A 12,571-nucleotide genomic window follows, 5' to 3' on the forward strand; every position below is an offset into this window, starting at 1 on the left:
GATGGTGTTGAACGCAGAGCTGAAATCCACAAACAGAATCCTTGCGCAGGTCACTGTGCTGTCGAGGTGTTCGAGGATGTAGTGCAGACCTATGTTGACTGCGCTTCCACAGACGTGTTTGCCCGGTAGGCAAACTGGAGAGGGTCCAGCAGGGGTCCAGTCACGTTCATTAGGTTTTTCAGCACAAGGCGTTCAAAGGACTTAATGACCACAGACGTCAGGGCGACAGGCCTATAGTCGTTCAGTTCCGATGTTGCCGATTTCTTGGGAACTGGGATGATGGTAATCTGTTTGAAGCAGGATGGGACCTCACACAGCTCCAGGGATCTGTTGAATATTTGTGTCCATTTTTTCACAGTCTTAACAACCGGTTTAACACATTTGAGTTTCTGTCTGTATGTAGGTATTAAGTGGATTAAATTGTGGTCAGAAAGACCCAATGCTGCACGGGCGACCGATCAGTATGCATTTTTGATTGTTGTATAGCAGTGGTCTAGAATGTTGCCTTCTTTGGTGAAACAGTCCATGTGCTGCTTATATCTGGGAAGTTCACGGTTAAGATGTGCTCTATTAAAATCGCCCAAAATGATCAGGGGTGACTCTGGGTATATTAGTTCGAGTTTGTTTACTTGTTCGGGTAGCGTTTGTATCGCCGTGTTAGCGTTAGCTTGTGGTGCAATGTAAACACCAACTAGTAAAAAGGAGGTGAACTCACGTGGCGAGTAGAATGGCTTGCATTTTAAAGACAGCAACTCCAGGTCCGGGCTGCAGTGTGCGTCGAGCTTCGTGACATCAGTGCACCATTCTTCGTTGATATAGTAGCAAATCCCACCACCTTTCGATTTCCCTGATAGCTCCGTGTCACGGTCGGCTCGGAGAAGGCGGAAGCCGGGTAGATGTAGCGCGGAATCCGGGTGGCGGTCACTGAGCCAGGTTTCAGTGAAGCAGAGCGCAGCAGAACATGCAAAGGTTTTGTTGGTCTTTGTGAGGAGAAGAAGTTCATCCATCTTGTTTGGCAGAGATTGTAGATTAGCAAGATGGATCGATGGCGGCGGGGTTCGAAATCCGCGCTGCCGGAGGTTGACGAGCATGCCGGCTCGCTTCCCCCTCCTCCGGCGGCGTTTCCTTGCTCCGTACAGCGCAGCCGCTCCGCTCGCGATTAGCTCAGAAAAACCTTGTGGATTTACGTGTGCTGGTGAAAAAAGACCGAGCGTAGACTCCCCAAAGCGCAGCAACTTTTCCCTCGTGTAAGTAAGCCGCTCAGGGTCACCAAAAACAAACGAAAATGACAAAAACAGGGATAATACTAGGGAGCGTGTGACCGAGGCTGCCATACCTGTCGGCGCCTGATGACTTGTTGAAGCTCTTTCTGACGGGATTCCGCCAGACGCTCCCAACAAACCCTCACAATACGTTTGGGTCTGCCAGGACGGACCGGTATCTTCCCCCACCATCGGATCCTACTCTATAACGGGTGGTGATCGGTTGACAGCTCACCCCATCTCTTCACCCGAGTGTCCAAAACATACGGCCGCAAATCTGATGATACAACCACAAAGTCAATCATCGAACTGCGACCTAGGGTGTCCTGGTGCCAAGTGCACATATGGAACACCCTTATGTTTGAACAACGTGTTTGTTATGGGCAATCCGTGACGAGCACAGAATTCCAACAACAAAATACCACTCGAATTCTGATCGGGGGCGTCGTTCCTCCCAATCACATCCTTCCAGGTCTCACTGTCATTTCCCACGTGAGCATTGGAGTTCCTCAGCAGAACAAGAGAGTCCCCAGATGGAATACTCTCCAGTACACCCTCCAAGGACTCCAAAAAGGGTGGGTATGCTGAGCTGATGTTTTGTGCATATGCAAAACAACGGTCAGGACCCATCCCCAGCACCCAAAGGCCAGCTCACATTGCACCTGACCCCTTTGGCCCCTCCTATGGGTGGTGAGCCCATGAGAAAGGGGACCCACGTTGCCTCTTCGGGCTGAGCCCGGCCGGGCCCCGTGGGTGTAGGCCCAGCCAACGAGCCCCACCTCCAGGCCTGGGTCCAGAGGGGGGCCCCGGTGAACCGCGTCCGGGCAAGGGAAACATAAATCCATTAATTTTAATCATCATAAGGGGTCTTTGAGCCGTGCGTTGTCTAATCCCTCATCTAGAACCTGTTTGCCATGGGTGACCCTTCCAGGGGCATAAAGCCCCAGACAACTTAAACCCCTCCACCACGGTAAAGTGACGGCTCATGGAGGGGGACACTAAATCTGAATAAACTGAATAAAAAAAAAAATAAATTGCACGAAGCATTACTTGAGGCATGCTTCTGCCCAGTGAGCGCGAGTAACTAATTCAAATTTTGTTAAGTGGGCCAAAAATTTTATAACCCGTATTTTCTGCACTATAAGGCACTTCGGATTGGAAGGCGCACCTTCAATGAATGGCCTATATAACTGTTTTCATATATAGGGTACAATGCATTATAAGGCACATAGAAGTTAAAATAGTGGCTGCGGTTGCACTATGCATCCACTCGATAGTGCTACGCTACAGGAATACAATACAGCTTCATTTATACAGAGCATTAACAATCAAAGCCATTAGTAACAAAGCCATTGATCACAAACACGGACACGAAACATATGAATACAAGTTGCATTACAAAACATGAAGTGAAAGGCAAAAGTTATGAAGAGATTTGACACAAAACCGCTGGGCTCACATCTACAAGGGAATATATATTCTGAGAAGTCTTGCTTGTCTCCTTCTTTGTTTAGTCAGTAGTTAACTATGCTTTTGGTATTAAGAGTTTTCCCTCACTTATCACGGTTAATGGGGACCGGGATCCAGCCGCAATAAGTGAAAATCCGCGATGAAGTGTTGCCTCCCCCTCAAGGAATTTTTGTGCCAGTGTATGTGGGTACCAGCGTGTTTAAAACATGTAAACAGTATTTGTACTTGTCATAAAGCCAAAAGAACCATATTAATTTATGTGGATTTTGGATGGGGAGAAAGGTGCACACTCTATCCAAAACGGTTGCTGTGTGATGCTTAACGGGTTTTGTAGAACATGAATTGTTTCAGGGGAGGTAATTGCAACCACCTGGGAACGACCTATTGCAGCTCTGACCTGATTGGCTTGCAGCTCATTTGAACTCCTTTTAAAAAGGGATTGAGGAAGTCACTGAGGCCGGACAGCTTGCAGAGCATTGATATCTGTGTGGTGGGCGGGGCTTCGAAGAAGCGTAACCAATCAGCTCACGGGATAAATCCACACATGCTGTCATTGGTCGACGTCGCGCTCAGTCTTCATTTTTTTTCTGAATACAGTATTTGATAAAAAAAAAAGTGTAGCAAGGGAACACTGCATCTTCTTTTCGTAATGGCTGTGCAGAGCTCACAAAGTAGTTGTCTGAGTGTGTGTAAAGATAAGATAAGAAAACCTTTATTAGTTTCGCAATGGAGAAATTCCAAAATCACAGCAATAAAGTTATGAAAGGAAGAAGGTAGAACCACAAAATATAGGAGCTGCTGAAAAGGCAGTCACTCTCGTGGCGCCATTTTGATGTCAAAAAAACAAAAATAACACAGCACAACACATAGGACACAGACAGTCGTGCAATCTTCACCAATTATCTGCATACACTTTGTTGTCTGAAGCAGTTATAGATGAAAGAGGAGAGGATCAAAGTGTCCTTTCACCAGTGGATCAGAGACGTCAGAGACTTAGACAGAGACAGTTGGAGACTATACATGTCAATTAATGTTGGGCCAAACTCTTTTAGGGTACAATTGGTTCCTGCTAATAATCACTACAAGATGGCATAGGAACACCATCAGCGAAACAACTCACCAAAGAATGTAAAGAGAGTTACAATCTCTTTATATTAGGTGCATCCCATTATCGGGTGCAAAGTCGGCTTTTGAGAAAATTCAATGTTTTTACGGTGTACGCCTTATAGTGCGGAAAATACGGTACTTTTGTTAAATAGCCCTGCCGGTGATTATGTGAGACTGTGGTTGTCTGTCTGTTTTCTGGAATTGACTGGAAATCTAAGTCAGTTGAGATGGGCTCTTGCTTGCCAGTGACCTTGAACAATATTGGTAACATACAAAATTGATGACTGAAAAGAAACAAGATGGAGGAAGCACCTTCATGAGATTGCTCATGGTGTTTTTGATCTGCTCCATAGATGGTCTCTGGTTTGGCTCTTTGTCCCAGCAGTGGGTCATCAGCGTTTCAATGGGCACTGGGAGGTCTTTAATCAAAGGAGGTCTTGTACCTGGGTGGCATAATGAACGATAGCCTGGAAGTTAGTCTTTGCCAAATAAAAGTTGAATCACTATTACACTACAGGAGAGAGTTAAATGGCTTGACTATAGATGGGCATGAACACCGAAATTAAGAGGTTCTGAGGAATGGCTTGAAATAATTTTAATTACAAAGAAATTGATGCATCTCTCAATGATCGGGGGGGGACACCATGTCTCAAATGAACCTTCAAAGTGGTGGAAAAATGAATTGAAGGCTGGTTGGCAGAGTTGTGTTTTTAATGTCTTCCAAATGTATATCGGGGGATCAATCGAAGTAATGCATGGTTTACTTATAATTAAACATCAAAATAAAAAATGATCAATAATTTCATATTTTGTTCACCATCCTCTTCCTTGTTAAAATCTTGTATCCTTACGGTTCTGACCACAGTAACTTAAACCTTCAAAAAGTGATCATACACAAGGCTAAAATTATTGGTCTTTCAGTGAAAGAAAGAAAGAAACAAAGTATGGGTCCTTCTGTTGGTACATGCCGTCACGTGACCTGTTTCAAGAGTGGAAAGCAGCCACTGTGCTGTTTGGTGACATAGGTTGTACCTTCCTATACATGGGCCAGAGGAGAGCGTTGTCTTGCAGATTAGAAAGAAAATCTATAAAGGTAAAGGCTATAAGGATCCCTGCGCAGCAGCGTGATGATCTCGTGTCTTCAGTTGCACATATTTACTCAGACATTGAATTAGTCTGAAGAGACAGAACCTCTGTGGAAGGAGCTCAAAAATGCCATCTGGAGAAAGCACCCTTCAAATTTGAGATTAGATTACCGTATTTTCATGACTATTCCACGCACCGTACGGTTGGGCGCAGTCTCATTAATGGGTGACATTTCTGTATTTTACATAGACAGACCGCACTGTACCAATGGGCGCAGTTTTACAGTAGTAAAACATACGCCAGCTTAAACATACGGCATGCATGCGCCCACGCTAACACGTTAGCTTGAAGCATACGGTAGCATGCCAAGACATACAGATACAAGCTAAAAACACGTTTTTAAAAAGGCAACGAAAGCAGAACTGAGTTCGGGTGTATTTTATTTAGCCATCGTACGATGTTGTCACGTTTTTCGATCAATCATCACCCAGAAATCCATCAAAGTTCTAATCCTCTGTATCAGAAGCAGAGGACTGCACGTCCCAGTTGTCATTGAACGCATCACATGCTAGTGTGAGATGCTACGCATTGCCGAGCGGAAAGAAGGAGCAGCAACAAGAATTGAACAATTGTGCAAGTACCAAGTACAAGTAATCCATCAAAAACGCCGCGTTCCCTCTCGTTGTTGCGTATTGTGGCGTAAACTCGCCCAGCGCTGCCTCTTACTCTTTGTAAAGTTGTGTTTGCCATTGATCATCCATTGTTCCCATGCCGTTCGCAACTTTACTTTGAACGCCCGGTTGATGCCAATGTCCAGCGGTTGGAGTTCTTTAGTCAAGCCTCCGGGAATAACGGCAAGCTCAGAGTTCATTTGCTTGACTTGGTTTTTCACCGCTGCTGTGGGTAGATGGGTGGGTAGATGGGTACGCATGCCAAAAGCATAACCGGTGGCTTGAAGTTTGAACTGAGCTTCTCGTAGGCGTGTCTCTTTGTCGAATTTATTTTCAGGGGTTCTTAGAAACCAAAACCGGAGTTGTTTTGCAACAATGCACATTGCCACACTCTATACAGGTGTTGGTACCTGCTTGTGGCGTCCCTTTAGCGTCCACTTACACGCCCACCCTTCACCATTGGCGGACTGCTCCCCAGCTTGCCTGTTCTCTCTCTCTCTCTCTCTCTCTCTCTCTCTCGCCATATATGTATATATACACGCCCACCCTTCCCTGATTGGCCGACTTCTTTCCCGCATGCCTGGCCACAGTCACTTCCGCCTTTACTCTATATAAACAGCGTGTCGGCTGTCAGTCAGATTTTGGAACTCAGCGCATACAAAGGACGCCCCGCATGGAGAAAATTTAAGACTTTTTATGGCGCCTTATAGTCGTGAAAATACGGTAGATTGTTTGCTTATGAAGAGGAGGTATTAGGAGTCTGTAGAGGGCTGCGGCAAATCCTTATCTAAATCCTACAGAACCTCTGTAGAAGGAGCTAAAAAATGCCATCTGGGGAAAGCACCCTTCAAACTTGAGATTAGATTAGATAGTTTGCTCGTGAAGAAGAGGCCAAAACACCTGTTGAGAAGTGAAAATGTGTCATTAAAAAAAAAAAAGGATGGATTTAGCAAGGACACAAGCGGGGTTTCGACAGTTCCTTTAATTGGCCTTAACCGGGTGAAGCATGTGGTGTCGGGAGGCAAATAACAAGGCCAGAGTGTACACTGTATTTTCTTAACAGGCTATTAACAGCACAACACTAGCTCATACGACTTAGTCACCATTATAGAACTCCTCTCCTTTTTTCATCTCAACAGTATTTTTATAGCAACACTGCCAACTGGTGTACAATCAGACGACATATAGTACCTACGTACACCCAACAATCCATCCGGTCAAGAAAGTTGACTGTGTTGTGTTTCACTCGGCATCCGCCCACCAAAATTCTTATGCCCATCCATTTGAGGCACAGATTTGTTATTTTTCGTTATTTTCATAATTTTTTAGTTTAGTTTTCATTATTATTTTATATCATCATAGTAGCTATTTTGGGGTTGTGAAATACTCGAGTTGCTTAACACTAAGACATTATAAATATAAAGAAACAGTAATGTCATTTTGGTTTGATTGATGGCCAGTCTTATCTGCAACAGTCAGTCACGGAGTTAATGAAAATAAGGTTCGGTACGCGAGAGTATATACGATGAATACGTCAAGGTTTGTATGCGATAGTCCTGCACATTTTTCAAAGTGTGGCATTGTGTAAAGACATGTCATGTTTTGTATTTTGTGGATGACGTGTTTCTCTTGTGACCTGTAACCTTCCTAGTGAGTGTCTCTTTGAAGGGTAAAACAACCTATAATCCCTAATACTTGGGGGATCATTCCATTTTCAGAGGTTGATGTTAGCATAATAAAGATGTCAACATAAATTTTGGTGATCATCAATCACAATTTTGGCACATTAGGCAACGTTTAGATTCCTACATTACGGGTTTAGACTGTCATGTTGCGTCACTGTACGCTGTACAGTGTATGGCAAATGAGGAAGGACATATTTCATATTAGTGTCTGCAAGTAAAGAGAAATTTGAACCGCCAATAAGCCACTAAGTCTTTGAAAATAGAAAATGAATACAGTGTTCCCTCACTTATTGCGGTTAATGTGGACCAGGACCCTGCCGCGATAAGTGAAAGACCGCGAAGGAGGGTTGGCTCCCCACCTAAGAAATTTTATGTCAGTGTATGGGGGTACCAGCATGTAAAAACAGTGATTAAACTTTACATATTTGAGACAAAGACTACAGCACTACACGTTTACTTTAACCTTTAATTACAAAACTTGATGCAGGGTTTAACATTCATCAACACTGCCTTCTGGGATAGTCGAAGAGACTTGTGTTGGTGGCGTATAAGGCGGCTCTCATTTGATGCTCTGAAGGTGTAGACGCCATGAGCCTCCAGCTAGTTCCTGGCCAGCTATCCCCGTGTAGCCATTGTGTTTATGATAAGACAAGTAATTGGTATTGATGAGGAGGAGGCGAAGAGAGACGTGCTGTCGCTTTCGGTGAAGCCCAATCACCACCTCTCTCTCTCGTTACAGCAAGGGATCAATCTAAATATTATTTTCCTTTTTCTTGTCAATTCTGGAGCAGACACTTGTTGCGTTGAAGTGATATGTCAGTCAATCCGCCATAAATTCGGCAAATAGCGTAAAACTGAGCTTGGATAATATCATAGAATCAAAATCAATAATTCCGTATTTGTGAGTTTTTGCTTCATGATACATCTCCAAGGAGGAAGCACATTCACAATTTGCTTGACTTTGCCACATCCAATACGGCTGTGGCATCAATGTACTCAAGAAGGTCTTTGTATATGTAATGTAAATGTTGTCTCTGATAATACTTGCATGCGGTTGCCACAAAAGACATAATTCAAGATGAGATCGGCAATGTTACGCAAATATATATAGCAAAGTAAGTGCTGTCTCGTCTGGAGGGTATTAACCCCACCCCTTCATAGGCATTTCATGTGCCCCCCACCGTAAGGCTGGGCTACCTCTGCCTTTAGCCTCTCTCCTACGACTTCAAGAATGGATGCTTGTTTTATTTTTTCGGAATGGGGCAGGGTGGACTGGGACGGAAGCGTGTTAAAGGGATGAGGACGGAGGACGATTATTACATGAATAAGGACGGAGGGACGATGACGGAAGGCAAAATTGGGTAAAGTGCCCATCCCTGTTGAATGTTGATTGTTATTCAAACAATGGCTGTCATTTACGTAGTGGTACTTTGAAGGCACGGAATACACCTTCTAATGATCATTATATCACATGCACTCCCAGTGGTGTGCAGAGGTGTGTTGATGCCTGATGTGAAGGTGCAATCGCCAACAGACTTTTACCCATCTGAAAGATTTGGTCAACGGGAAGAGATGCTGACAAAGAATAAATGGCCATGGCCATCTGTCTTGTTTAAATTTTTGCCATTGCTCAAGAGAAAGATCAAAATGCTTCAGGGTGTCATATTGTTGTTTTACTTGCTTGTTAAGGGACAATGTATTTTCTTCTTAACATAGTAATATTTTATCAAACCTATTAAAAGATTTATTTCATGATAAACTCATTGGTCCAGTGGTTAGCGCGTCGACCTCAAACTGCGTGTCGAGTTTGCATGTGCTCCCCGGGCATGCATTGGTTTTCTCGTACTCCGGTTTCCTCCCACATTCCAAAAACATGCATGGCAGGCTGATTGAACACTCTGAATCAGTGGTGTCAAACATACGGCCCGCGAGCCGGAACCGGCCCCCAAGGAGGTTCGATCAAGACCGCAGGATAATTTAAAAGTGAAAAAAAGTGCATAAAAGACACGGAATTAATATTTTTAATAAGGTGCAATGCATGGAGTGTCCGCCAGGGGACACACTGTTTTGATCAGAGCCGAAGACAACATTGTTTTGATCAGAGAAGAAGACAAGTCTGACTAAGCCCAAGTCTGTCACTGAGACAGACCCAACACAGCAGATACTGTCAAGGACATGTGAATACTTTATTCTTTACACATTTAATAGCACTCTCCTTAGTTTTTAAGGTGTAGGCAGCGATTAAATGTCAATTTTATATGCACATGTGTAAATGGTTTAAAAACTCCTTTCTTTATAAATCTCATTTAATCTTACAGTGCAATACTATATTTTTCAATACCAATTATTTGTTAAAGTTTTGTGCCTCTGTACAATCAGTGGAATCAGTTGCAATGCATATATGTGAATGATAAACTCATTATATATATCGGAATGATTGTTATTAATTGAGGCAGCACAGCGTGCGACTGGTTAGCATGTCGGCCTCACAGTGCATAGGTGGATGTATGGAGTTTGCGTGCTCTACCCGTGCCAGCATGTGTTTTCTTAGGGTACTCCGGTTTCATCCCACATTCCAAAAACATACATGGCAGGTTGATTGGACGTTCTCAATTCTCCCTACTCTTGAGTATGTGTGTGAATAGTTATTTGTCTCTGTGTGCCTTGCGATTGGCTGGCGACCAGTTCAGGGTGTACCCCACCCACTTCCCAAAGACAGCCGGGACAGGCTCCAGCATGCAGGCGACCGTCGCGAGGATAAACAGATTAGAAAATGGATTGATGGATGACTGACAGTTGTTTTTGTACATGTATCTGTGTTTGGCATGGCAAGTTTGGGGGAAAAAAAGAACTTAATGGTATATTGTAACTTTTTATTTGTGTAACAAAAATTCAAAACAGACTACCAGACTTCACTGTGGCCAACTCAGCTTTGTCTGCAACTTCGAGGCATGTGTGCATGGCCACATTTCATTTCCTGTCTTGGTGAGGCCTTGGTTTGTGAAATGAATCCCGGGTCCCATCCCCATGTGCTTTCCTATGAACAGAAACGCAAAATTAGAAACAGTTGAAAATATAATTGCCCTGCAAGTTACTACATGTAAAATGCCTCACTTACACAGTCAAAGCCTGATTGAGGGTTGCTGCTTCTTGGCCTGATGGAGAGCTCACACCTCAGGCTGCATTGGAAAATTCTTAATCACGTCCATCCACAACAGCTGTAAATGAAAACACATGCAGTAAAAAAAATGGCCCAGTCAGTGATTTATGTATCCATTTGTACATTATCTTCAACAGTCTTCTTTTCATATAGTATGTATTCAGTTTTTTGTTAAAGTGCAATACATTTTATTTAAATTATTGGAGTACATTTTCTCCCTATATCTAAGTGCAGTGTTTATAATCAAATTGTTTTTTAGAGTGGATTACAATAACAAATAAAATCTATCAATCAGAAAATGTCGCACACCACAATGAACAACAGCCGTAACGGCCCCTCAGATGAAAGAAACTGAAACACAAAGACACCGCCCCCCATTCCGATTTCCTCCTCCCACCCCTCACGGTCGATTTGGGACCAGTCCGCAGGCTCACAGTCGATCACGATCGAGGTATTGGGCAGTCATGCATTAAATTCAGAGGTAATTCGCTGACTATCTTAGTGCTTCGCGCCGTTGTTTGCACATGAGCAGTGATTTAAAGGTTGAAATTCAGTTGTCATCTGACTGGTTGCCCTGGATGTCAATCATGTAACGGGATTGATGATAAACTGACATCGTAAATTCTGCTGTACTTCGTGCCGTTTCTCGAATGGCAGCGCCACCGGAGCGGCGTTTTCGACACTAGTCATGTGAAAGCTCGGGAGCCGCATTGAACCAGCCAAAAAGCAGTATGCGGCTCGAGAGTCGCAGGTTGGCCACCCCTGCCCTAAATTGTCACTCATATGAGTGCGAGCGCGGATGGTTGTTCGTCTCTGCGATTGGCTGGCAGCCAGTTCAGGGTGTCCCCCGCCTCGTGCCCGACGACAGCTTAGCTTGGATAGGTTCCAGCACGCCCTGGGACCCTTATGAGGATAAGCGAGTCAAAAAATGGATGGATGGATGGATGGATGGATGGATATATCAGCCTGTTACTGCAATAGGCAGGGGTGGCGTGGTCATCGAGAATTTTAAGAAAATATGTTATGTTTGCATCCAGGCTACCACCACGCTCACCCATTGACGACTGTTTTTCAGGGAGTGATGGCCGCCGTCTACAACTATTCCTGGCCTTAATTGTGTTCCCAGCATGTCCCTGGCTATAGCGAACTAAAAAAATGTGCTGCTGACAATAATGACGTCAGCTCACAACCAAAATAAAAATGCCAAGTATTCCTGTGAGTATAATAATAACAGCACCACATCAGGAACACCTGATTGTTCCATAGATATTATACTGACAGAATTACTTGTGTTTGAATACTTGGCAAGTATTAACGACGGCAAGCCTGAGGATTTCACGGTAACAATCGTTACCGGTAACGTGTCGTTTCCGTGGCGTCGTTTTAACGGTACCTAAAATTAGCTTAACCATAAAAGTCACAGCACACGAGTTGACTGTGTGATCAACGCGATTTCACTGTGCCTGTATGTGTGTTTGTGGTGTGGTGTGGTGTGGTGTGAGAGTGTCTTTCTTCCAATTTACTTTCGTTTTGTTTTGTTTTCAGTGTTGGGGGGGAACACACAACAGATGACGTTATGTGCGCATGCGGGTTGATATTTTAGTCCGCAAACTGAGGAATCGGGCGGATGAAAGTTTGAGATGGCGGCGAAAAAATCTCACAATGGTCTACAAATTACGACATTTAAGAAATGGGAATGCCAGTCTGATTTTTCGTATGAATCGTCCAAAAGGCTTATCACTAAACTCACCTGTGATGTATGCACAGAACACGAGATCGCAATACGACGAGAGGCGCGATTACGGGGCAAGTTGGTCATTAGATTTGTAGGCTAATCGCTATGAAAAATATTATGAAACAGTATTGGTTATGCTATAATTTACTGGTTGTAGCATGGTAACTTTATGAATAAAACATTTGTCACAAGGTGTAGTCATGCTAATGTTAACTGTTGGTAGAACTCATGATGACGTGTGTTAAATTCTTTCGTCAAATTGAAAGTAGATTACACATGCATCGTATTAGGAAGAGGATCAAGCCACATCAATACTTATCTGTATTAATGATTACCAGTCAATTCATCTCTGCAGTGTGAGATTGGAAAAAATACTCTGATGATGCCACATAAGT

At 43.7% G+C, this 12,571-nt stretch overlaps 1 protein-coding gene across 2 annotated transcripts in view; it reads right to left on the reverse strand.

Annotated features, from left to right (window-relative positions):
• Nucleotides 1-12,571, reverse strand: part of LOC127614445 (mitogen-activated protein kinase kinase kinase 7-like) — a 74,528-nt gene that overhangs the window by 36,253 nt on the left and 25,704 nt on the right. For both annotated transcript variants that reach the window (XM_052085765.1, XM_052085766.1), the window contains exon 8: nt 4,152-4,282. In XM_052085765.1, coding sequence (XP_051941725.1) covers nt 4,152-4,282 — 131 coding nt within the window. The remainder of the gene's footprint in view (nt 1-4,151; nt 4,283-12,571) is intronic.

This window comes from Hippocampus zosterae, chromosome 14, assembly GCF_025434085.1.
Source record: "Hippocampus zosterae strain Florida chromosome 14, ASM2543408v3, whole genome shotgun sequence".
NCBI lineage: Eukaryota > Metazoa > Chordata > Actinopteri > Syngnathiformes > Syngnathidae > Hippocampus > Hippocampus zosterae.